This window comes from Macrotis lagotis, chromosome 1 (assembly GCF_037893015.1).
Source record: "Macrotis lagotis isolate mMagLag1 chromosome 1, bilby.v1.9.chrom.fasta, whole genome shotgun sequence".
In the NCBI taxonomy this organism is placed as follows: Eukaryota; Metazoa; Chordata; class Mammalia; order Peramelemorphia; family Peramelidae; genus Macrotis; species Macrotis lagotis.
In genome coordinates, this window is record NC_133658.1 from 363,534,135 (window position 1) to 363,561,701 (window position 27,567).

Consider the following 27,567-nt stretch of genomic DNA (forward strand, 5'->3'; position numbering starts at 1 on the left):
ACATATGCCTAAGCATGCAATAAATATCCTGAAGTTCTCTGAATTATGTGAGGGGCCTTTGTTAGTCTTTGGGGGAGGTAGTGAGAGAGGTCCAAGGATTTCTTACACTGTCACTAAATGGCTAGAACCTTTCTCAGGTTTTTCCAAAGTACCTAGCCTAATTGTGTTGGGGGTAAATGACCTCTGGAATTACAGACAGGGCTTTCCTGAGCAGGGGCTCAGGTATCTGAAAGAATTTCTCGTGATAGTCTTACTTAGGGTCTCCCAAAGAGTCCTTATGCTTGCTCCCTTTGAGATAATCAGGGAGTGAACCCTGAACCTCAGGAAGGAGTTGTTCTGGTGAAGGGAAACTGGGAATGGTGACTAGGGGCAACTGAATCCCTTACTTTCCAGAGGCTTGTAAAGGAAAATAGTAATAGCTTTTATCAGTTCCTGCTCCACTTCCACATTCCCATTTTGGCTTCCCAGATTCGCATCCTCCTTGTGCTAGTATAGCTCTGATTACTTCCCTCTTTAGGCCTAACTGTAAAATAACATGATTGGAATATATGATCTCTAAGGTTCCTTCCTGTTCTAAAATCCTGAGCATGCTGTTCCAAGATATTTTTTCAGACATTCTGTGTTCTAAGTTCCTTTCTAGTTCTGACATTCTATGTTCCTGAGGTAGGTAGCTAAGGTATTATTATTCCTCCTTTTACAAATGGAGCAACTGAGGATAAAGTATCTTCCTCAAAGACATTCAGCTAAGTTTTAAAACTCTATTTTCTTGACTCCCAACTGAATAATCTGAGCTCCAAAGAAGGAAAGCAAATGGTCTAAGGTCAAATAGCTAATTCAGAATTTGAACACAGATTTTAAAATTCCACCTCCAGAGCTCTTTCCTGCAATTTCCTAATTTATGGACACTGTTTCCTAACAAACTCCCTTCCAGCTCTGACTTTGCAGGTTCTAGGGTCCCTTTCAGCTCTCATGTTCTATGTTCTAAAATCTCTGAAATCTTTGAATAAGTTTCCATAGTATGAATATTTATAAGACTGTGATTTTATTTTTGGCATGAAAGAAATGTTTGCTTATGATGCTTAATCAAAATCATTCTCTGTCTTATGGATAATATATATCTCAAATGGTGCTTCTTTTTTTTATTGTTGGGGTTTTGTGTTGTCAGCATTTGATTAAAATAGAGGGTTCTGAGAAGTAAAGTTTAAGAACACTACTATTAGGGAAACAATTCAGTTTAACAAATATTTGCAAACTCCTATGTTCATGGCTGAGGGTTGAGCCTAAATTATATATATGAATAACAAAAGCCTTTGTTCTTATGGAGTTTACAATCTAATGAAGAGAGGATGAGTACACTGACAACTATGAAAAAGAGAAAATAAAATGGGCACAAGAGAGACCTAGGAGAAATTTTAGGAATCACTTTCTTTTAATGGTGTGGGAAATGCATTTTGGAGGAGGTGGCCCTCATCTTGAAGGAAGGGAGGGATTTCTTTCAGCAGAGATAAGAGGTGGGTGGGGAAGTCCATTGCAGTAAAGCATTTGGAAACTTGGGAACTGCCAGAGAGGAGTCAATAGGAGTTAATAATAATCCATGGACTCTGACTCTTAAAACAAAAACTAGGAAGCAGCTTTGGTCCCACCCTTTCTACTCTTCAGTCCCCCTTTCTCCTGCTTCTCCTCATCATCTTCATTTCTGTCCCTTTTCACAATTCCTCTGAGCTAGGAAAGCCATTACTAAAGAGTCATTCATTTCTCAGGGAAGAGGTGGTAAGTGTGGGAGAGCTGGGTCCTTTGAGTGTCTGTAAATTAGGCAGAAGTCAACAATTTGGTTGGTGTATTCCCTGATAGAATTTCACATTTTAACACAGTCTAGGGTGGTAAAGCTGTGAGGCAAAAAGGGACAAGGAATAAGTTCCAATGAGAGTATTCAGGATAATAATTGGGTTTGCAGTGATTCCACATAGGGACCAGCTGGAGGAACTAGAGATGTTTAGCCTGGAGAAGATATCTGATACCTGAAAACACATGTCTTCAGGTATTTGAAGGGCAGTCATGTTGAACAGGAACTGGACTTGTCTTGCCTAGTCCCAAAGGGCAGAATGAGGAGAATGAAGTTTCAGAGAGAGGCAGATTTTGAAGATATAAGGAAAATTAATTAACAACAAGAGAGCTGACCCAAAGTGGAATGAGCTGCCTTGGGACAAAGTGAATTCCTCATCAGTGAAGATCAGCAAGCAGTGGATACTTGACCACTTTCATATTCTTTGATTCCAAGATGAATACAACTAAGGAAACCAGATGCTAGGCTGTCAGAAACTCACACACACACACACACACACACACACACAAACACAACTTTAGCTGGCACAGTTGTTTTAAGTAGGGCAGGAGAATGACATTGGCAGAGAGGTGTGACAGAAGGGGCAGCAATTGCTGTCAGACACGCCCAACAGAGGAGTCAGCAGGCTGGGTGTGGAGGGAGGGTGTGGATCAAGTAAAAATTATTTAAGGCTAATTACCAAGGCTGGCAAACACACTGGGGGTTGGGAAGGGAAGATGTGGATTTTGTAGGAAGATAGAAAGTTAAACAGAGAGTTTGAAAGCCACCAGAATTTGAGGACTGGGTAGAGGACAGGCCTCTCTTGGTTCAGATTACCTTCCTTTTTTACAGTATAGACAACAATCTTTTATCTCTGAAATGAGTTTTTCTTAGATTGAGGAGCCTCTCCACTTGTCTGGATGGTCGATGGGATAGAATTTTAGAGCTGGGTTGGGCTCTAGGATATAGCATGTGAGACAACTATAGAACCAAAGAACAAGGAAGAGAGAGCTGGAAAGGAATTTGTTGGGAGGCAGCTTTGATACATGGGGAAAAAAATCACTGAAGCTGAAGTCATGAATTTCTTTTTTGTAGACTGAGGATAATAATACTTTCCCTAGCTCCCCCATAGGAAGTTTTCAGAAGGGGTCAAGACTTAAGACTCCTGCTACCAGTCTCACTCCATGGTAGCCAGCAGCACTTGTAGGCTACTTTGGACATTCCTCCTTTATTTGCCCCCCTCCCTCCCCCCCACCCCAGCTCTGAATTCTCAAACTAGGACAGGTACAGAGTCTCAGATTAAACAAAGTAGAAGAAGAAATTGCTACTCTTGTCATTGACAATGGCTCTGGAATGTGCAAAGTTGGCTTTACTAGGGATGATGCTCCTCAGGTTGTGTTCCCCTCCATTGTTGGATGCCCAAGACACCAAGGTGTCATGGTGGGAATGGGGCAGAAGGACAGTTATGTTGGTGATGAGGCCCAGAGAAAGAGGGGTAAACTAACTCTGAAATACTCCATTGAACATGACATTGTTACCAACTGGGATGACATGGAGAAAATCTGGCATCACTCTTTCTACAATGAGCTTTGTGTAGCCCCTGAGGAACACTCTGTTCTGCTTACAGAAGCTCCTTTAAACCCTAAGGTCAAGAGAGAAGATGACACAGATCATGTTTGAGACCTTCAACACCCTAGCCATATATGTTGCTATTCAGGCTATGTTGTCTCTGCATGCTTCTGGTCATGCCCATCTACAAGCATTATGCCCTTCCCCATGCCATCCTCTGTCTAGATTTGGCTGGCTGTGATCTGACAGACTATTTCATGAAGATACTGACAGAAAGAGGGTACAGCTGAGAAGGAAATTGCTCGTAATATCAAGGAGAAGCTGTACTATGTTGCCCTGGACTTCGAGCAGGATATGTCCACTGCTGCTTCATCCTCTTCTCTGCAGAAGAGCTTTGAGCTGCCTGATAGCCAGGTGATCACCATTGGCAATGAGAGGTTCAGGTGTCCAGAGGCCCTCTTCCAGCCATCCTTCCTGGGTATGGAATCCTGTGGCATTCATGAGACCACTTTCAATTCTATCATGAAATGTGATGTTGATATCCAAAAGGATCTATATGCCAACCCAGTATTGTCCGGTGGTACTACTATGTATCCTGGTATTGCTGACAGAATGCAGAAAGAAATCACAGCCCTAGCACCTAGCACAATGAAAATTAAGATCATTGTTCCTTCTGAATATAAGTATTCAGTCTGTATTGGTGACTCTGTTTTGACTTCTCTCTCCACCTTCCAGCAGATATGGATCAACAATCAGGAATATGATACATCTGACCCATCCACTGTCTATCACAAATGCTTCTAAATGAATTGCTAGCAGATGCATAGCATTTGTTGCATGAGTATTCACAAAGTAAAAATTTGCCTAGCAAATATATACCTCATGTTAGACTTATGAAACTGGAATAAGCCTACTTTGAAAAGAAACTTGTCCATGGGGAAGTTGATATCTGATATTAGACAAATATCAGCACTTTTTAGATTGTTGAACCACTACTGATTTGACTTTGTATTCAGGTTAACAGTTGTTCCCTTGGTGTACATTTTAGCATACTTTGTACATATCTTTGATCTAAACCCTGATACAGGTCACTTCATTTTGACAGGTAAGGCTAAGGCTAAGAGTTATCTTCTATAGAGAAGTGACCTGATAATTCGGCAATATAGTATTTGGCTGGTTGACACTCAACAGCTGTACAATTAAGTTCTATTAAGCATCAGATCTGTATAAGGTATCTAAAGGTCAGATTTCCAGAATTTAAAAGAGCTGACATGCAGAATTTCTGTCCTAAGGCTGGCAAGAGTTTATTAAATGTGTGTTTTATCTTGCCTTCATCCTAGCAGGAATACATATTGAATCCAAGCCTTAGGAACCAGTTTTTTATTTTTTGTTTTTGTTTTTTTAGGTTTTTGCAAGGCAAACGGGGTTACGTGGCTTGCCCAAGGCCACACGGCTAAGTAATCATTAAGTGTCTGAGACCAGATTTGCACCCAGGTACTCCTGGGTGCTTTATCCACTATGCCACCTAGCCGCTGCCTCAGTTTTTTTTTTCTTAACCCACTTTTTCCTCTAATGTAATGGGGCTAAGTTACTCAACCTTGAGTTGCAAAAACTTGCATTTGCAACCTGTAAATTTGTGCATCTAATTAATTTATGTAAGATGTTTATACTTGCCTGGGTTCAAATCCGACCTCAGACACTTAATGATTACCTAGCCGTGTGGCCTTGGGCAAGCCACTTAGCTCCATTGCTTTGAAAAATCTAAAAAAAAATAAGATTTTTGTACGTTGCCTTAATGTTCTCACATGACAATAGAATACCAAAATTTGTAAGTCATCTTAAGAGTTGAGAATTGTAATGTCCAACACATCACTGTGTAAGGAAAATAAAAGTGCTGCAAGTAAAGTGAAAAAAAAAAACACCTGACTCCAACTTGAACTAACTCTGGGATCCTCAACCAGTTGGTTCATCTCTCCAACCCTCAGTTTCCTCATCTTTATTTCAGGGATCCATGATTTAATAGATATGTGTCATTCTCTACATTGCCAAATTTTGCAACCACCCATTACAGCCTAGATTGTTACTGTGACTGAAAAAAATTCCTCCACTTTTGCACAACCTGATAATGAACTACCTTGACTCCAAAGTGACACCTTTCTGATTTGGAGCTGCTAGAACTTGTGTTCAAACCCTCTGAGAAGCAAGGATCACCTACATACCGTGAGGAACCAGAAGACTTAAGGAGTAGTTTCACCAGTTGTAAACTGGGAGTGATATTATCTGCATTAACCATCTTACAAAAGGCCTTACACCCAGATACTTTCAGTAACAGTAACAGTAACTGGAAGAACTTTAGAAGTTAATACAATTCAGACAATATTATGCTGAATCAGATCACTCAGTCAGTCAACATGTATCATTAAGCACTTGCTAAATGCTGACTTTGCTGGGGATGAAAAGTCAAAAAGTGAAGCATTTCTTCCTCTCAAGTTGCTTATGTTCCATTCAGGAAGACAACAGCTACATAACATATTTGTATAGAAAATAAACAAAAGCATTTATATACAGCAATATTTATTTATATATGTATTATATATATTTATATAATATAAATTTATATATTTATGTATTTATACTTTTGTTGACTTTCTACACAAACACATACTACATATGTTGTATAGTATATGTGCACTTATTTTTTACTTTCTATACAAACATACTATATATTGTTTATATATGTATGTATATGTGATTATACTTATGGTTTGTTTTCTTTCTACACAAACATTTCCTGATTACCCCCAGCTACTCATGCCCTTCCTTAAAAACAAAAAAACAAAACCAAGAGACTTGGGAGTTAAGATACTTGGTTTAGGAACCTGGCTCTAACTCTTACTAACAATGTGATCCCAAACTAGCCACACACACTGTCTCTGAATATCCACTCCCACATCTATCAAATGAAGATAAGGCCTTTTTGCCTCCCAGAATCATTGTGAAAGGAGGTCCCTTGCCAATCCTGAAGTGTCATAAGCCCAGGAAATCAGAGTACTGAACCTACTGTCCTCAGTTATTGGGGTTAGAAAGATGGGACTAGGGGTATCTGGTTTGATCCTCAAACACCAAATTGATATTATGTTTTGGAATTTAGGCAGATGGCTGATGAGGCCATCAGTGATTTTCTATTTCCCATCCTCCGGTTTTATATCAGCATTGGGCCAGGCTGCACTGGTTAACCTTGACTCAATTCAGCCTAAATTTCAAAATGCCTTTGTTTGTTCCTCACTTGATAGTTTATGGTCAATTGATTTATTTGGCTGGATTGTAACAACCCCAGTATAATGTCCTTTCCTGCTTTCTCTCCCAAGGTCTAGAATCTAAAAAGTTCTAGACTCTGAGGGGGACACTTCAATTAAGATGAATAATAAGGTGTTGTCTGCTCCATGGCCTGCTGATACTAATGAGAATGTGAATTTAAGGAGGAATTATGTCTCATGATGTAAACTTTTTATCTTCCTTACATCCAGTATAAAATTTAATAGGTAATTATATTTATTGAATTGGATCTAATTAAATGGAATTGAAGTGAATGAATTATTAAAATTTAAGAGATCTAAGACTACCCCAGCTCTCTGTCTTTCTTCCCTAAATAGACCTGAAGCTCATTGAACTGAATTGTATAGAATTAAACTGAATTGAATCAAGACTGAATTGAAATGAACTAATAACGAAATGGAATAAAATTGATAAAGAACAAACTAGGTTCAAATCTTGCTTCTACTACCTGAATGACTTTGGCAAATCTCTCTAGGACTTTGTTTCCACCTCTACCAAATGAAGGATTTGGACGAGATAATCTCTAAGGACACTTAGTTGCAGGGAAAAGCTTAAGGATGGGTATATGCTGACTTTAATGGCACTAGAGGGTACCTAGCTGGTGCAAGTGGCCAGGTCTGGTGTTAGAAGGACCCGAATTCAAATTTGGACTCAGACATTTCCTAGCTGTGTTACCCTAGACAAGTCATTTAATCCTGCTTACCTCAGTTTCCTCATCTGTAAAATGAGCTGGAGAATAAATGGCATACTACTCTGTCAAGAAAATCCCAAAGAGTCACAAAGAATCAGACAGGATTGAACAAAAATAAAATCTCTGAAACCACTTCTAGCTCTCAATCCTAAAACCTAAACTAAATGTCAATCTCTTGAGGTGGCTAGAGGAGTCTTTTTAGCAATGAAATCCAGTCTCTTTCCATTCTTTGGCTGAGGTTGGAAGATCAGAGACCAAATTCTTACAGTAACCCTAGCTGTATGACAAGATGTGAGTCTCTGTTTCTCTCTGAGTCATGGTTTCTCTCCTGTAAGGCAAGGATAATAATACTGATAACCCTTATCTTCTAGAGTTAAGTAAGGGTGATGGTGAGCATCACATCTACACCATCGGTAGTGACATTGTGCCAGAGCCTGAATATGACTCTCTGTGTGTTATGTACCACCAACAGCAGAGTTCTTGCTATCATGCCATCATTTCCTGGAAAGCTTACATTTTCTAAACTAAAAAATTCAGAATTAGATGGACCAAATAGATGGCCTCTGAGGAGGCCTTTTTAATTCTAGAGTGTTAAAATTCTGCTAGTTGATCTTTGCCATGGGGAAGGAGCTTTCATAGACAGCACAGAAGTAAGAGGCCCTCAGAGGGCCTCCAAAGCAACTTTGTACTCAGATAATTCCTTAGTCCCCAGTTATAGCAGCCCTGACGTGGTCATTTAGCTCTTTGAACACTATAAGTAGTAAGGGGGCCTCTCCCACTGAGGATGCTCATTTCATGTTTGAACAATTCTGATTGCTGAGAAGTTAAGTTATTCCTTATGTTGAACTGAACTCTTTCCTGCAACTTACACAAAGCCTTACTAGTTTTTCCATCATTAAGCACAAAGGAGTCTCTTCTATCTATCATGCAATAGCAAATATTTGCATGGTACTTTGATATTTGCAAAGCACTTTTATGTATTAGATTATGTCTTGTGTGAGCCTCAGAACAATCTTGGGAGGTAGGTGCTATTATTATCACCCTCATTTTAGAATGAGGAAACTGAGTAAAGTAAAGGTTAAATAACTCACCTAATGTTACCTAGTAAATGCCTAAGGTAGGATTCAAACTCAGATCTCTCTAACTCCAGGGATATCACTCTGTTCAACTTCATTGTTGTCAGCTAGCCAACACCACCTGACAACTCTTCAAATATTTGAAGACAGGGACCATGGACATCTTCCACCCTTTGTCTTCTTTTTTGTGCACTAGATGTCTCCAGTTTCTTCAACTGATCTTGGATTAGTTGGACAAGGACATAGACAGTAGCCTCCACTAGAGACCTCCCTCCAATGTGATATTGATCCATTAATCACTGCTTTTCAGATAAAGTCATTCAACTCATTCTAAATCCACTTCCTTGTACATTTTCTCTCCATATTTCTCTAACTTGTTTAGAGAGACTTCAACAAATTTCATTGCTTGATCTCTAGACCTCTGACCCATTAACCACCTCTGGATACATTCCAGCTTTTTATTGTCCGTCTTAAAATGGGTCACCCAGAACTGAACACAGCCCTCTAGCAACCACAAGCACCTCATCACTTTCCTTGTTCCAGACACTATGGTTCTATTTATGCAAACTAAGATCACATTAGGTTTATTGGGGGCTGTGTCACACTGTTGACTCATTCTGAGCCTGTGGTCTATTAAAATCCCTAGATATCTTTCATATGAACTGTGGTCTAACCATGCCTCCTCCATCTAGTATTTAATGTAGCTAATTTTTTAAATCTTAGTATGCAATTTTTTATTGACACATTTTGATTTTAGGCCCATTTATTTCTCAAGCAAGCATTTCCTTGTTACAAAGATATTTTTTAAAAGAGAAAAGGAAAAGAAATACATTCAGCAAAGCAACTTTTTAGTATGCAATTTTATGTGTATTTTCTTTTTAATAAATATCCCACTCTGATGGCTCATCATATTGGGTAACTGGCATCCTAGAGGCTATGCAAATGGGACACAAGCTCTGACAGGTCCTATCATACTGGAAAGGTTTCGTATAAAAAATAGCAAGACTGTTGTTTTTACCAGCCTAATCAAGTTCAGAGAAACATGACACAATTAACTGCAGTGATTTTTTTTTAAACTAGAAATTTCAAAGATGAGGTACTAAATCTTAAAGGGCTTCCATTCTGTACCAGTAGAATACCCATACTAATGGAATCATAGCTCTTAGAAATACTCATATGTAGAATTTTACATTAATAGCTATTAATTTGCATCTTGTGGGACTCATGCTTTTAGATTAAGAAGCTTTTATCTTGTCCAAATTGTTAGCTATCTCTCCTTTGTGTATTCCCCAAATTAGATTAGCATGCCATTTAGGTTTTTATCCAGTTCACTGACAAAATTGTTCAACATCTTCTTCTTCAATGACATTAAATCATCAATCACTACTTTTGGGGTCTGGTCATTAAAATAGTTAAGAGTCTCCCTAATTTGTGCTTTCAATCTATAATTCTTCATCATGTCCAGGATGACATGAAAAACTTTATTAAATGCCTTCCTAAAACCAAAATATTCTGTGTATTTGAATTTGTTCCCACCAATTAGTCATTCTTCTCAACTATATTTTAGCCACAGTCTTCATTTTAAAATTCATTAAACCTGTGACCTCATTGTTGTACAGTTATACAAATGGTCACTCTTTCCTACCCTTACTCTACATGATTCTTGTCCATAATCTCTACTAAATTCCTCATAAATGATTGGCTCAAGTCCTGAAGAATGTTCTCTAAGCCTTTTTTTTAGTGCTATATGTAAATTACCTCATTTGATCTTTATCATATCTCTGAAGTCTATACTCCTAATGTGTCATTTGTAGTATTTGAAATGTTCATTATCCCCCACTAAGTGAACAGCCCACCTCTTTTCTTAAGCATGCAATTCCTGAAAAATAGCTTTTTATGACACATACTACATATGAATTTAAAAAGGAAAATAAGTCTGGTATGACTTGTTCTTAGTAAATCCATATTGATTTTTTTCTCCTGAGAAATCCTTGTAAAAATCTGTTTCGTTATTATTCTATAATTTTGCTCAAGATCATCATCAAATTCATCAGTCTATAATTTCTGGAATATATCTCCTCTTCCCCTCTCCCACCAAACTTTGAAAAACAGGACCTCTCCCATTCTCTGTGATTCCTTAGCAATCACCAACAGTAGTTCTGTGTTCACATCTGCAAGTTCTTTCAGGACTCTCGGATTTTATTTGTCTGGGCTTGCTAATATGAATTAATTCAGAATATATTCTACTCTCCTTTTCTCACCTAACTTGAATTTCAATTCCCTATGGTTTTGATTTCAGCTCTACCTCTCTTCATTAAATAATAATATTGATACTAGCTAACATGTATGCAGATTCTGTGCTACATGCTTTACCATTATCTCATTTGAACTTTGCAACATTCTTCTGGACTTCTATTTCCCTAACTAACCCTGTTCCATGGTATTATTCCACTCCTTTATATATAACTATTTTAAATCTGAGACCACTGGATACCCATTCTACTTGCTCTCATAATTCCTGCATTGTCAGAATTTAGCTTTTGAAAGTCACCCTTCTTGACCTACTGAGTCTCTGCACATGGCCTTTTACCCACCATTTTCTGAACCTTTTGAAGACTGCTTTACTAAATGTTATGTCTATTCCCAGTCATTCCCCTTCTTAGAATTCAGAATAACTAAAATCCCATGAGCAGAAATAATAATTGAGAAGATATATATGTGTGGATATGGATGTATACATATAACTCAAAGGGCTGTCCATCTGATCACAACATAACCAGGGCAACATGCATTTTGCATCCTCTTTGGTTTTGTTTTTTTTTAGGTTTTTGCAAGGCAAATGGGGTTAAGTGGCTTGCCCAAGGCCACACAGCTAGGTAATTATTAAGTGTTTGAGACCAGATTTGAACCCAGGTACTCCTGACTCCAGGGCTGGTGCTTTATCCACTGAGCCACTTAGCCACCCCGATCCTCTTTGTTTTTTAACTATGTATGGTATCCCAGGAGTCAAGAATGATGGATAAGAAAGAGATCCTAAGTGAAATGGTAGTGATAAAGTCCTGAGGAGAAAATGACTTTGTCTGTTAAACTTCATACTTTTCATATCACATATATACATATATATGCATACATTTATATATATATATATTCACAATATATATATATAAAATGACTGAACAATACAAAATATATATACATATCTATGTATATGTATATATATATATATTTTTTTTTTTTTTTGTTCAGTCATTTTCATTTTCAGTCATGTCCAAATCTTCATGACCTCATTTGAGGTTTTCTTGGCAGATACTGGAGTGGTTTGCCATTTCCTTTTCTAGCTCATTTTACAGATGAAAAAACTGAGATCAACAGGGTAAAGTGACTTGCCCAGGGTCACACAGCTAGCAAATGTCTGAGACTGTGTTTGACCCCAGGAGGATGAGTTTTCCTGAACCCATATATGAAATATTTTTGGCATATATTAATCTCTTGTACCTGGTTTTAATAGATTCTTCCATTCTGCCTGAGAACTCTTCACTTTCTTTAATTAAAGTCAAGTTTTGAGAGTTATTCCTCTCAACCCTTATTGAAAGAGTTCCTTGGATATTAATACATTGTTGGTGGAGCTGTGAACTCATCCAACCTTTCTGGGGAGCAATATGGGATTATGCCCAAAGGGTAACAAAAATGTGCATACCCTTTGACCCAGCAATACCACTACTGGGTCTATACCCTGAAGAGATGATAAAAAAAAAAAGGGTAAAAACATCACTTGTACAAAAATATTTATAGCAACCCTGTTTGTGGTGGCAAAAAATTGGAAATTAAGTGAATGTCCTTCAACTGGGCTTAACAAACTCTGGTATATGCATGTCATGGAACACTATTGTTCTATTAGAAACCAGGAGGGATGGGAATTCAGGGAAGCCTGGAGGGATTTGCATGAACTGATGCTGAGTGAGATGAGCAGAACCAGAAAAACACTGTACACCCTAACAGCAACACGGGGGTGATCATCAACCCTGATGGACTTGCTCATCCCTTCAGTGCAACAACCAGGGAAAATGTTGGGCTATCTGCAATGGAAAATACCATCTGGGGGCAGCTAGGTGGCGCAGTAGATAGAGCACCAGCCCTGGAGTCAGGGATACCTGAGTTCAAATCCAACCTCAGACACTTAATAATTACCTAGCTGTGTGGCCTTGGGCAAGCCACTTAACCCCATTGCCTTGCAAAAACCTAAAAAAAAAAAAGAATTCCTTTGATTTCCCCTCTACCTGCATCCATATTTCTTTCTGCCCTCATCCCATACCCCCTTGCTCATTGCCTTGCTTGCTGCTGCCAGGATACTAGGAATGCTGCCCCTCCCACGTCACTCCTGGAGACCATATGCTCAGGTGTGACAATCAGTATCAGCTTGCTCAGTCATGAGTCAGCCTTGACTCCTGAAGTAATGAACAAAATAGTAAACATATACAGATCCTGGACTAGAGTAGGTTGAAATTACTCACTTCTCACCTCTTTTGACTGATTACTTAGTACAAACAGGGTAGGACTGCTCCCCATCCTGACCACCTGTAACTCTCATTTCAAATAGGCCTATGCACCAGTGTGCAGAGTGTGCACATATCTGAATTTTTCCTCTTGCCTTGTTTGGTTGTTTCAGTCATGTCTGACCCTGAGTAACTCCATTTGGAGTGTTCTTGATGGATAAGAAAGAGATCCTAAGTGAAATGGTAGTGATAAAGTCCTAAGGAGAAAATGACTTTGTCTGTTAAACCTCATACTTGTTACATTATTCTTGATATATATATATATATATATATATGTGTATATATATATACATATATATGTATATATATCTCATATATGTATATATGATATATACATACACACATATATAAAAGAGTGGTTTGCCATTTCCTTTTCCAGATCATTTTGCAGATGAGGAAACAGGCAATGTTAAGTCTTGCCCAGAATCACACATTTACTAAGTTTCTTGACAGTGGAGATTAAATTCACTCTTGGGAATAGAGTTGACCCCTTGATCCTCTGTTATCATTAATCATCACCATCATAATAGCAATTATTTGCTATTAAAACTATAATACCTCATAATGGTGTTGAGACTAGAGTCTCCACCCCACTCTCCACCTTGCCTGACAGACATGCCATTCACACTAGCTGCCTGAGCAGGATGTCACCAATTAAAATCCTTAAGATGGAGGACCACCAGACCTTACTATCTGCCCTGATGCTGCACTCTCCAGATGACCAGGTACTGCCATCTGATCTACTGATCTACCCTAAGCACTTCTAGCCCTGCCATCCACCCCATAGTTGAACCCTTAGGATCACTGGGCCCTTTCATCCATCTCTACTGGATTCTGCAATTAGCATGTGAGCTACTTAAGAGAAGGGATTATCTCATTTGTATTTGGGTTTAATGTTTTTAAGTACTTAACCCAGAGTAAGCTCTTTTTTTTTTAAATTAGGCAACTGGGTTTAAGTGACTGGCCCAGGATCACACAACTAATAAAGTATCAAGTGGCTGAAGTCAAATTTGAACACAGATCCTCTTAATTCTAGGGCCCAATGCTCTATTCACTATACTATTTGACTGCCCTGTTTTGTTTTTATTTTTTTTTATGGTAAGCTCTTAATAAATCCTTTTCATTCATTATTATGTGCCTCTTTTGAAGTTTACCTTCCTATTAGACCTTTAATTTCAAATATTAATTGTATGTATGGTTAGATGTTGGAGATTTCATGGTAGAGGTGGGGTGGTGGTGGTGGTGGTAGAAGGGGAGAAGAAAAGGTCAAAACCTGTGATTTCACTGGTATATGGAATTCATCATACACTTTTAAATTTAATCTGCATTAGCATTTCTCCATCACTTAAGTTCAGACAATAATAAAATAATAATCAAGCTCTGATTTATAGCATTTACTGATTTCCAAAGTGTAGATTTCATACTGAAAATTTAGTTAGCTCCAGCACATCTCTGGATACAATGACCAAAACCATTAACTGTTCCTGTCTTCAAAGAGATTACATTATATTAGGAGGACAGGAAACATATCTTACTCTTTATGTCCCTCACTGCTCTTCTCATAGTAGGTGCTTAACATCTATTTATTGATTGATTGATTGATTGATTGATTAAAGGAACTTTTAGGTGATAAGTCATACAACTATTAGTGTCCCCATCAATAAGATAAGGAAATTTATTCTGAGATATTAAGAGACTTGCCCATTGTCACATAGCTATTAAGTGTCAGAGTGGTGAGTCTGACCTGGTATTGTTTATAGAAGGCTCATTTCCTTATTTATTATGCTGTCACACTTCACTTTTTCTGTGAGAGCTAAATAAAGATCAAAATAACATTTGGTATACATATGAATTAATGAATCCTATATTGCAATTTCATAGCTCTCAGTGGTCTTTGCTTCATTTTGGCAACCACTGTCTATAAAATGCTAGAACAGGCTGAGCTTACCATTCTGCATTTATCTTCATTAGGTAATTCTATAGTTTTCTTTATTTGTTATTGCTTTTTAGTTATCAGTATCATATTTGTGTCATAAAAATAATTTAATGGGGCTCCTTTGCCTATTTTCCAAGTCATTTATATAATATTAGAATTCATTATTCTTTAAATATTTGATAGAATTAATTTGTGAATCCATCTGGTCCTGGGGATTTTTTCTTAGGGAGTTCATTGATGGCTTGTTCAATTTCTTTTTTTTTTTAAATGGGATTATTTAAGTATTCTATTTCCTCTTCTGTTAGTTGGAACTATTTACATTTTTGTAACTCTTCATCCATTTCTCTTGGACTGTCAGATTTATTGGCACATAATTGGGCAAAATATGAGCTTACCATTTTGAACAGCGAAACTAGTCAATTACATATTTGTACCTTCTGTTTCCCTTTTTAGCTGGTATTGAAGACACAGGGACAACAGTCAATGGAGACATGTTCCAGGTAAGTAAATTGCCATCCTAAGGGTAAGGAAAGTTTCCTGGGTGCTGGTGGTCTGGGGTTCCAGATCTCTTTCAGGTCTATTCATTGACCTTTATAACACCTTCTAACAAGTAGGAGGTCCTTCCTCAGTAGCTCTCACTCACTAATAATAAAGGTCAGAAGAGAGATGTCACCGAACCACATGATTAGATATACCTCTAGTCATCCTAGTCTGTGCCCAGTTCTCATCAAGGGCTGCCACTTCTATACCATGACCTGCTTCAATAATCTTCGACAGCCCCATTAGACATTTATGAACCAATGGGGATCCTCACCAATCAATCAACAGACTTTTTCATATGCCAAGCCTTTGGCTTTGCCCTCAAAAAGATTATATTCTCTGAAGTGGATGGGAATATGCATGTGCATAAGCAGATATGAAACAAACAAATAAATACAAGGGCAATTTGGGAAGGTAGTCACTAGTAGGTTGGAGATAGTAAAAGGCCTCATATCAAATCTGACACTTTTTTGGGGCACTGAAGGAAACTAGGGGTTTTAAGGGGCTGAGATGAGAAGAAAGCCTATCAAAAGCATGGGGCCAAGAGATATAGCTATAATGAATGGCAAGAAGACCAGTTTAGCTAGAATGAAGAGTACATGAATAGGAGTATTTTATAATAAGGCTGCTAAGGTAGGTTGGAAGCAGTCCATAAAGAGTATAAAGTGGGGAAAAAGAGGAGATAACATATGACTTTGGCAGTAATATGGAATTAGAAGGGGAATGTCATGGTTGGATCTAATGTCATGTCTTAGGAAAATCACTTTGGTAAACCTACAGAGGATAAGTTAAAGTAGAAACCAGAAGCAAGGAGACAGATAAGGGGGTATCGTACTAATTCAAGTAAAGGTAACATAACTGTTACAAATTTTGTTGGGCCATAGCCCTCAAAATCAGGCTCTAAAATTTTAGGTCCAAGACCCTAGAACTTATTTTTTATATTGTTAGAGGAACTGTACCAATTTTGTTGGTTCATAGCCCACAAAATCAGGCTCTGGAATTTTAGGTCTAAGACCCTAGAAGCCATTTTGTAAAGTAATCTAGATTAGTAGTTCTTTTCTGGACTTGCTACATACAAACTGTGTCACATTGAGATTGTCATTTAATCCTTTTGAGTCTTGGTAAAATGTGGCTGACGTGCTCAGCTCTCATTACAAGTTAAAATCCTCTGAGATTCAGTAGACAGTTGCAGCTATAGAATATGTTTGTTCAGTGATTCTTTTCCTTCAACTAAGTCTTTAAGCAGGAAGGTAAATGCTCATCAAGTATACAAACCAGTATCATGGGGAATGCTCCATGAAAAGGTCAAATTGAATTAGTATATATAGATGGTAATGTCTCCCAGTCCCTGCTATGTACATTTGACATTGAACTGATTGCATTAAAACCTGTAATATGAGACATTTTTAATAATAATATAAACTGCTATTAATAACACTCTGAGGTTTGAAAAGTGCTCCCTCTCCATATATATATATATAAAAATCCCATTTGAACTTCAAATAACCCTATGAATTAAGTGCTATAAATACTATATTCTCTATTTTACAGATAGAGAAAATGAGGTTATGTCAAGTGACTTGACTAGGTTAATATGGGTTTTAAGTGTATGAGGCATGAACTGAACCCTAGTCTTTCAGCCTTTAAATCCAGGTCTTTATTCACAATTTCATGCTGCCTGTCAATGAGAGCTATGGTCACTTAGATGCTCTCTGGTTTCTTTTCCAAGTCAGAAAGAGCAAAAAAGAAAAAAAGAGAAATTATGAATATAAAATCACTCCTCCTAAAATAAACTTGGGGGCAAGCCACTTAACCCCATTTGCCTTGCAAAAACCTAAAAAAAAATCCTTAAAATAAACTTGGGAAGGGCAGTTGGAGAGAGAAATACCCCTCAAAAACCCTGCTTAATCACATATATAAATATTTCATATTGCAGAATACAGAAATATTTCTATCATTCATTTTATCCACTACATCATGCTGAACTCCCACTTCTAGAGATATGAATTTCTGTTTGCCTTCATGTCAGCTGAGGGGTATTTTATTTTTTGTTCATACTTGTGATTTCATAAGTGTGAGGAGCACTTAATGTGGAAAGTCCCTCCAATCATCAATTTTTCTATTACTTTTAATCTTAGATGAGAGGTTCTTGACTTTTTTTGTAATGTACTCCTTTGGCAGACTGGTGAAGTCTATGGACCTTTTCTCAGAATAATATTTGTTACTATGTTAAATTTCAGTTAGAAGTTAGTGAAAATAAGTATGTAATTTTTTTTTCCATCCAAGCTGACAGACTTTCCTTCTCCTTGAAATCCATGTATCTTGGGTTAAGAACCCTTGCTTTAGAAAACTGATTAGGGATACTGACAGATTAATAACTTATTCTTTTTTAAAATGAAATCTTTTTTTCAGTCAATGAAGATTTTTCCCTCTTCCTGCTATCTCCCCTTCCCCCAACCACTGGGAAAACAAGAAAAAACAAAACCTTTGTTATTAACATGTTTAATAAATCAGAATAAAATTTCTGCATTGATTATCTCCAAAAAAATGCCTTTATCTGCACTCTATGTCTTTCATGTGTCAGGGTATTATTTTACAACATTTGTCCCCTACAGTAATATTTAATCATAATCAGAGTTGCTAAATCTTTCAAAGTTTGTTTTTATCTTTCTGTTATGGTATAAATTTTTTCTCCTTGTATGTTTTCCCCCTACACTCCTTCCTTGTTTGTATAGACTTCAATGTGCACATCCTGATTGTATGAGTATATTTCCTCTTTCCTTTCCCCCTTTATTGTATTCTTCTTCCTTTCCCTTTTCATTTTTCTTTTTTGGTCATCAAATCAAAATGGAATCACTCCCAGACCATCTGATTAATTAGATGATGCTGATGCTGATGATTATAAAGTTCAGAGGGTATATATATATATATATATATATATATATATATATATAGTATCACCTCCCCATATTAGAATATAAATTTATTGTTGATTAGTCATTTTTCAGTAATATCTGACTCTTTATGACTCCTTTTGGAGTTTTCTTGGTAAAGATACTGGAGTAGATGGCTATTACTTTTTCCAGCTCATTTGACAGATGAGGAAACTGAGGCAAACAGTTAAGTGACTTTTTAGCTGGTAAATGTCTAAAGTCATATTTGAACTCTGGTCTTCCTGACACCAGGTGTGGAACTATATCCATGGTACCATCTAGCTGTCTTTATTTAGTCCCTATTGTTTGCTCATGTATACCTTTTTATGTCTCTTATACTTCAAATTTTCTATGCTTCCTTTGTCTTCTCATTAGGAATGGTTAGAAGTCCTCTAATTCATTAAAGGTCAATTTTTTTCACTTATAGTAAATTTTTCTAGGTTAGCTAAGCCCTTATCCTTTACTTTATCCTATTATATTCTGAATTCTCTGCTCTTTTATAGTGATGACAGCTAAATCATATGTGATTGTATCTTTATAGTACTTGAATTTTTCCTTTCTGGATGCCTACAATATTTTTCTTTGACCTTAAAACTCTGGATTTTTTATTATATTACTGGGAATTTTCTTTTTAATTTCTTTTTTTTTCTTCTTGATGAGTTCTTTCAATTTCCACTTTTTCCTCTGTTCTAATAAGAGATCTGAGCAGTTTTCTTTTACAGTTTCTTAAAATCAGATATCTAAGTTCCTTTTTCAGTCATAGCATAGAGAGTTCAATGATTTTTACATTTCTCTCTCCTTGATTTGTTTTCTAGGTCAATAGGCTTTATTAAGAGATTTTGCATTTCTTTTATATATTTTCAGTCTTTTGACTTTGCTTAACTAATTCATGTTGTCTCATGTTTTTAATCTGTTCTATTCAAATTCCCAGGGAGTTTTTTGCTTGGGCAAGATTTTACACATCTTGTACCAAATTGTTAATTCCTTTTCCAATTTCTTCTTCCATAGCTCTCATTCCCCCCCCCAATTTTAACTTGAGTACACTCATTTTATATATAAAAACATTTTAAACTCTTTTTAAAAACTTGTTTCATTTCTTCTGGGAATTCTAGTTGAATTTTTTGCCCAATCTGTATTTTTCTTTGAGTTTTTGCTATTCTAGTTTGTATCTTGAGCATCCCTTTCACTTTAATAGCTTTTTATAGAATTTTGTTGTTTTTTGTTTGCTCATTATTACAACCAACTATCTGATTTTGACTTTCAACTTCAAGTTCGGGTCATGCCTTGAGTATTTCCGTTGAGGTCACTTTTTTGTTTGTTTTTTTGCAAGGCAACGAGGTTAAGTGACTTGTCCAAGGTCACACAACTAAGTAATTATTATCTGAGATTCCATGTCAACTTTGAGTATTTCTGGAGGAAATATCTGAGCTCAGATTTTGTCCTCTTCAGAACCACTGCTGCTTTCATTGAGATAGTGTTATTCCAGAATTTTCCCAGATAGCTTAGACTGGGAACCTGAAAGATTTCAGCACTGCAAAAGTGACCTGATCCATGCCAAAGTTTGATCACTGCCCTTCTAGTTTAATTTCTATTAGGTTCTGGCCTGGTTTTGGGGTTTGAGTAATACAACCTGCTTGGAATTCCAGGAAAATGTTGCTGAACCCTGCTTTTCAGCTGACTGAAAAGGTCTGTTGGTTCAGAGTGATAAAACTTCAGGCTCTCATTTGTTCTGAGATTCCAGCCATTCCTGGTTAGACCCTGTCCCCTAAGCCTCTGTATGTCTCCTTTTACTGACATATGCTGGGAAAATGACTCACTATGATTTTTTTCTTCTTCTTCCTGATCAGAATTTGATCTGGTATGTTTTATAGATCTTATTTGGTAGACTTGTGGTATATAGCTTGGCTGTATTTCTAACTATTTCTCTATCATCTTGGCTCCCCTGACTTAACCATTGTATACATCTAGTAGGAAAGACTTAATCCTAAGTCTACCTGATTCCAAGTATGATTCTCTGTTCAGTGTTTTGCATCACCTCAAAAAAGAAATATGAGACTCTTCCTCTTGCTTCTTTACAGAGGTGGGAGTTCATAATATAAGATACTGCATAATATGTCAATATTTTTGATACATTGTTTAGTTTTGTAAAACTTTTTTATTATATATAATTATCTATTATTCTTTATTATAAGGTATGACTTGCTGAGAAGGTTGGGAAGAAGAATATAGCAGCAATTGTAGGCAATGTAAAAAGCAAAAGAGATTACATTTTTCAGAGTCTATAATACAAAGCCTGTGAAGTCAATGAATATGAAGGTTTTCCTTTTCAAGGAAGGAAAATAATAGCATCTTCAGAAAAACATTGCTATAACCTTAATGAATCAATAAATGTCCTCACATTTTTAATAGAATATGTGCATCCTAGGGGCAAGGCAGTTTTTGTTTTTACTGTATCCCTAGCACAAAGTTCAAATACCTTTTTTTTTAGATTTGTGAGTTTTGTCAATGTAGGGAATTCCCAGTATATGTGAAATTTTCTTCACCAAAGCAGACAGAAAATTCATCTAAAAACTTGGTCAAAGAGAGTTGTTTGTGGTACTGAAAATTGAATTGCTCATGACATGCATGCCTCAAGGGATGGACTTGAACCCAGCTCTTCTGACTCCAAAGCTAGAGTTCTATCTGATGCACTTGCTGTAAACATAATAGTCTCTCAATGCGTGTCTGTTGAACTGAATTGAATTTGAATACATAGACATTAGGGACTGATTCTGTTGTCAGAGATACTTTCAGTGATGCCTTACTATAGAAAGTAAAGCAAAAGTAGCTAGGTGGCACACTGGATAGAGTGGAAAGAGCCAGGAGGAGATGAGTTCAAATCCCACCTCAGACACCTAATACTTACTCAGCTGTGTGACCTTGGACAAGTCACTTAACCCCATTGCCTTGCAAAAAAAAAAGTAAAGCACCCCCTCTTCTGCTGTCATTCAGAAAGTCAGACTCTCAGGGCAGATAGTAGAGGTCCTTTAACATCACACTACTTGAGTTTTTAATTTTCCATCTTCTTTTAAACTCTAGGAAAACCAGTCCATCTCAGTTTACTACAGTTAATCTTGCTAAAGACTTCACTGAACTGAACTGAAAAGGATGTTCAGAGCCAGGCCAGAGTATAGCATAGTCAATTCCACAGACATCATGAAATAAAATAAAAGTTTAGTGACTTGCCCCAAATCACATATTTTAAAGTAGGTCATTGAAACATGTTTCTAAAATGTATAGAAGAGAACATAAGGAATAAAGGCTAAATAGCACAGCTTTGAAATAAATGGGTTGAATCTACTATATACTTGAAAAATATATTGTACACAATAGAGGCTTGTACTATAACCTCTCTTTCTATTCTATTAAGTGTATTTAAAAGTGCTCATTTTAGTTGACATTTGTTAACTTTAGAATTTTAAAAATGGAAAAAAAAAAAGTAATACAGATAGTAAATGACAAAGGCTGGATGTGGTCTACTGACTCCAAATCTACCACCTTCCATGTACCAAGTTATTATAATCCTTTTTTTAGAGGGCTTGCCTCCATGTGGAAAAAGGATTAGTCCTGTTGGACATGACCCCACAGCAGAACCGGGAACAATTCCTGGAGGCTAGAAAGGAGTTGCACAGAGGGTATTTCTCTTGGTAGACACTAGGTGAAGATGTAGTGCACAAAGCACTGGCCCCTAGATTTCTTCCTGAGGTCAAATGTGACCTCAGATGCTTAGCTGTGTGACTCTGGGCAAGTCATTTAACCCTGCTTGCCTCAGTTTCCTCATTTACAAAATGAACTGGAGGAGGAAATGACAAACCCACGAAGGGCCAGAGAGGGAATTCTGGTTTAGGGAGACTCCCGTGGAGGCAGCCCCGGGTAGGGGGAACCTTTCCACCTCTTTCCGTAATCCTGTGTTAGCCTATAGAGCCTATAGCTCTGTAGAGGATCTGTGAAATGAAGGGGTTGGACTAGATAACGTCTAAGGTCCCTTGCAATTCTAAAATGATGTGTGTGTGCACTTGCACATATGTGCACAAATCTCTTCCAGGAGGCCAATGGTCCTTCAGATGGCTATGCCGCTGTAGCTCAGGCAGACAGGCTGAGTCAGGAGCCAGAGAGCATCAGAAAATGGAGAGAGGAGCAGAAGAAAAGGCTACAAGAGCTGGGTAAGAGGAGGAGGGAACCACAGGGAGCCTGTGGCAGAAACACTGAGGCCTAGGTGGGGATGGAGTATCTATATCCAGACATACTGTGTATAGAAATTGGGAGGTACAGGAAATGGAGGGAATACAAGAAACATGGGGAGGAGGGTTTAAGAGAGGGAAGATAGGCCTTAGCAGGTATCCTTCAGCTGTTTCTTGCACTATATCCCCCTCCAGATGCAGCTTCTAAGGTGACTGAGCAAGAGTGGCGGGAGAAGGCAAAGAGGGACCTGGAAGAATGGAATGTGCGGCAGAATGAGCAGGTGGAGAAAAACAAAGTCAGCAACAGGTATGAGGCACAAGAGCTCTGATTTTGGGGGAAAAGGCTTGGGGAGCAGGGAATGTTTGAGAGGGCAAGGGGTAGATGGGGAAGGGTCGGATGGGCAGGGATCAACATCGGTGTAAAGTATTTTAGGGGCAGGAGGTATTTGGGAAGGTGGGCATATTTGAGGAATATGGGTAGGAGGGCACAGGTGGTATCTGGGAGGATTGAGGTGGGAAAAAAGAGGATATTTAAGAGACTGAGGTAAAATAGTAATTCAAGAGTGATGAGGCCAGGTGTGAGTGGGACTGTGGAGATATCTGAGAAGATAAAAGGTATTTGGGAAGGCAGAGATCAACCAAACAGGTAGCTTTCTACCCTAATCAGAAAAACAGCCTCCCTGGCCCTTTACTCAACCATTTTATAATGGTCTTTTTTCCTCTCTTTGAAAAGACAGCTCTTTCCAGACATTCAATTGTGTTTCCTTTCCCTGCCCAGTAAGGAGTTGGGAGTTGGCCAATGCTTGTTGCTAAAAATAGAAAAAAAAAAAGTTCCTAAGAAGTTATGTTTGTCTGATGGCCTCTGAAAACCAAAGGTTTTGCTTTGTTGCAAAGTTGGAGACAGCTGAGGACTCTAAAAGACCATACTGTACCTGTGGGGAGCTCAGACGCATTGTTTTGGGGGTCTTTTCTTTCTATACCCATGCTCCTTCCAGGATTGCCTGCTTTGGCATTAATTGGGAAAAAAATTTGCTTTGAGAAACTCTTGCCCTTCCTTTCTTCTTTCCTTCCTCCTTTTTAAGGGCTTTGAGTAGCCCTGCTGCCTTCCCAAATGGACCTAGTGCTTCTAACATCTCTTGGGCTTCAGTACACTAATGTTGTCTTTCTTTCTTTTTTAACCATTTTTGCTTTCCTCTCTTTCTTCTATCATCCTGGCTTCCCTTGCCTAACCCTTTCCCTCAAGGATCGCTGACAAAGCATTCTACCAGCAACCAGATGCCGACATCATAGGTTACGTGTACGTGTCTCCTTTGCTTACTTGTCCCAAGAAAAACTTGGGGTGGAGACCAGTGTCTTGGGTGAGATTATGAATGATCCCCTGGCCGTAGCTGACTACTGGTTATTTGTGCCTAGGTCAAAGAAACATGGCTGGGCTTAGTGGATTTGGTTGGGAACAGTATGGGAAGGGATAATTCTATTCACAGCTGATGAAATATAATAATAGGGATAGGGAATGTGACAGTTGATTTTATTGTCATAACCACTGGAGGAGAATACTTCCTCTAAAAATTTATTTGCTGTTGTGATTGCCTCTTTGTGACCCCAACTGGGTTTCCTGGCAAAGTTTACCATTTACTTCTCCAGTTTATTTTATAGATAAAAAACAGGCAAACAGGGTGAAGAGACTTGCCAGGGGGCAAACAAATATTAAGGTCTAAAGTCACATTTGAACTCATATCTTCCTGACTCCAGGCACTGTTTAGTGACTCAAACAATTCAGGATGGTATACTCTGTGCAACAAACAGTCTTACAGAGCTGCCTAGAGCACTGAGAGGTTAAGTCATCTGACCAGGTTCACACGGTCAGTATTCATCAAGAAGTGGGAGCTAAACCAGGTGTTTCTAGCTCTGGATCAGTTCTATCTACCACATCATGATGATGGTAATGGTGACAAATATTGATAATAGTATGTATGCACTTTTTAGTACTTTAAAATTTACAAAGTGCTTTCAATTTTCCTCAAAATAGCCTTCCATGATCCTCAGGGACCCTAGGATGGAGGGGAGGCTTGTTTGGCAAGCAAGATAACCATGAGAGTCAAAGTGAAGTCCCAAGGGAAACCTTGCATGATCCTCTTGCTAGGGAAAGGCTGATCTAGGTAGGGGAGTGTCTGTGGTGGAGTACTTAAAAGACTCTTCTCGGCTTTGTTCAATATTTTTATCAATGACTTGGACAAAAGCATAGATGTATCCTTAACAAATTTGCTAATGGTCAATAATCATCAGTAAACATTTATTAAATGCTTATAAAGGCTAACAGACAGGCACTGTGTTAAGGGCTATGGATAAGAAAGGCAGGAAACAGTTCTGTTCTCAAGGAGCTAGCAATCTAATGAGGGAGACACCAGGAAAACAGCTGGGTAGGCATTAGAATAAAGAGGGATTGGGAAAGGCTTCTTATAGAAGATAGGATTCTAGGTGGGACTTGAAGGATGCCAGGGAAACCAGGAAGTAGAGATACTCCAGACATGGGTGACTGTCAGAGAAAATGCCTTGAGTTGGAAGATGGAATTTCTTGTTCAAAAAAACAGCAAGGAGAGCAGTGTCCCGGGAAGCACAGTATATGTGTGAGTGGGAGGTGCAAGAGGATCAGAAAGATGAGAGAGCATGTTATAAAGGACTTAAAAAGCCAAAAAAGGAGTTTCATATTTTTGTTCCTGGAGGTGACTGGACCCACGAGAGTTTCTTAAGTGGAAAGAAGTGGGAGGTTGACATGGTCAGACCTGGGCTTTTGGTATACCTTTTAACTTGGCTGAGGGGAGGATGGATTGGAGCAGATAAGCTTGTAGACTAATCAATAAACTATTCCAGTAGTCTAAGTGTGAGGTAATGAGGGTGGCAGTATCAGAAGAGAAAGTATGTAAGAGATATTCTAAAGGTAAAATCAATAGATGATGTCAACAAATTAAATATGAGGGGTAACAGAAAGTAAGGAGTCCAGATAACACTCATATTTCTAGACTAGGTAACTGGAAAGTTGCTGGCATCTTTCTCTGCACTTTTCTGGTAGAATTAGCTTTCCCTTTCGTTTTGGGAGTTCCAGAGAAATTGAAAAGGAACCTTCCTGGACTCTTTCTTTGCCCAAAATAGTGCAAAGCATAGAGGACTAAACAATACAGAAATTCTAAGGCTTAGACTAATGGACCAATCATTTGATTGGAGAATTTAATGGCATTCAACAAAAATTTATTAAATACCCTGAAAGACACTGTGTTAGGTACTGGGCTACAGAGATAAGACAAAATCATTTCTGCCTTCAAGTAGCTATTGACATTGAAGAGGAGAGAAAACACATACAGTTAATACATACCTACATATATACATATACAGACATATATTCATCACACACACACACACACACACACACACACATAAAAATAATTGGGGAGTGCAGCTTGACTCTAATATAAAGGGCTGTCAACAATAGAAGGCACAGGGACATAAAAGACAAGGGACACTAGGATGGAGTTGACCTGGATGGGTATTAGGGGCTGGTATTGAAGGTTAGTCAGACTACAATTCACAGGGATTCTTTAGAGGGCAGCCCTCAAACCCCAGAAAGGAAACAACCTTATAGGGCAAATAATCCAGCCCTCACTAGTCCTCATATATCCATTCCCTGAAATACTGTCCTGATAAGTGATCATCTAGCCTAGCTTACTGGCATCCACTAATGAAGGTTCTACTCCTTCCTTCAACTTCCATATCTGGATAGCAAGTTTTAGGCTAGAAATATCAGTTGAAAAGAGAATCAGACCATGTTCATCTAGAGTAGGGTCAGATATCAATGTAGAGATACACAACATGGCGTCAGAGGCTCTGAGTTAGAAATTTAGCACTTCCATTTACTAGCTAGGTGACCATAGACAAATCCTTTCCATTTTATGATTCCTAGATTCCTTGTATGTGAAATGAGAGTTGGAATAGATGGTCCTTTCTAGCATTACCATTTGTTGATTTTGTGATCCCCTGGTTGTCAGCTAAGATGATTATACTTATTCTGGGGCAAATAGTGAGTGATCTCTGTCTTTCCATCTTGCAGAGCATCAGAAGAGGCCTTCCTGAAGGAGTCTAAGGAAGAGGCACCTGGCACAGAATGGGAGAAGGTGGCCCAGCTATGTGACTTCAACCCCAAGAGCAGCAGGCAGTGCAAGGATGTATCCCGCATGCGTTCTATGCTCATCTCCCTGAAGCAAACCCCCCTGTCCCGTTAGGGGCCCATCCAGGGTTACCAAAGAGCAGAGGGCGAGGAGGCTGAGGCAGAGGCCTAGGAAGGAGAGAGAGGAGGGAAGGAAAAGCAGCTTTGTATGCTCTGGAAGCCACTCCTCCAATAGCCACAGCACAAAATGTTTAGTCAGTTTCCCCCACCCATTGGGGCAAAGGGAAACCCCTCCCTGGCCTCTTTTTCCCCTTCTCAAACCCTCTTTAGGCATCACATATACCATTGATTTGCCACGTCATGACCATCTAGTCCTACAGGTCTTTTATTTTTCTTGGCTTAAAGGTTGTGTTGTTAACTCTTTTTACACTTATTTATTATCATTCTTGTATCTTTGAAAGTTAATCTATGTTGGGCTGCCATTTGTATTAGGTCCCTTCCTACTACCTGTGTGACCTTTCCTTTCTCTAGGCTTCAGTTTACTCATTTATAAGAAAAGAGGGGTTTCACTAAATGACCTCAAGGTCATTTCTTGTTCTAAATCATATTAGTCTTGTTTAGTTCCATGACCTTCAAGGACAGTAGAATCCAAGAGTACATGCCATTTAAAATCTGTGAATTCTCCAAATAGAGCTTTCTCCAGCCCTTGCTGGTATCCCCAATAATCTGTTA

At 38.2% G+C, this 27,567-nt stretch overlaps 1 protein-coding gene across 2 annotated transcripts in view; it reads left to right on the forward strand.

Annotated features, from left to right (window-relative positions):
- CLTB (clathrin light chain B) overlaps positions 1–27,033 on the forward strand; it is a 28,451-nt gene extending 1,418 nt beyond the window's left edge. Inside the window, exons 1-5 of one of the 2 annotated variants that reach the window (XM_074212339.1) lie at positions 13,456–13,772; positions 15,437–15,483; positions 22,541–22,658; positions 22,872–22,983; positions 26,779–27,033. In XM_074212339.1, coding sequence (XP_074068440.1) covers positions 15,475–15,483; positions 22,541–22,658; positions 22,872–22,983; positions 26,779–26,950 — 411 coding nt within the window. In that variant the 5' untranslated portion in view covers positions 13,456–13,772; positions 15,437–15,474 and the 3' untranslated portion in view covers positions 26,951–27,033. Of the gene's footprint in view, positions 1–13,455; positions 13,773–15,436; positions 15,484–22,540; positions 22,659–22,871; positions 22,984–26,778 lie in introns of those variants that run through there. The other variant, XM_074212338.1, reaches the window with a different exon arrangement.
- Positions 27,034–27,567: the final 534 nt, after the last annotated feature.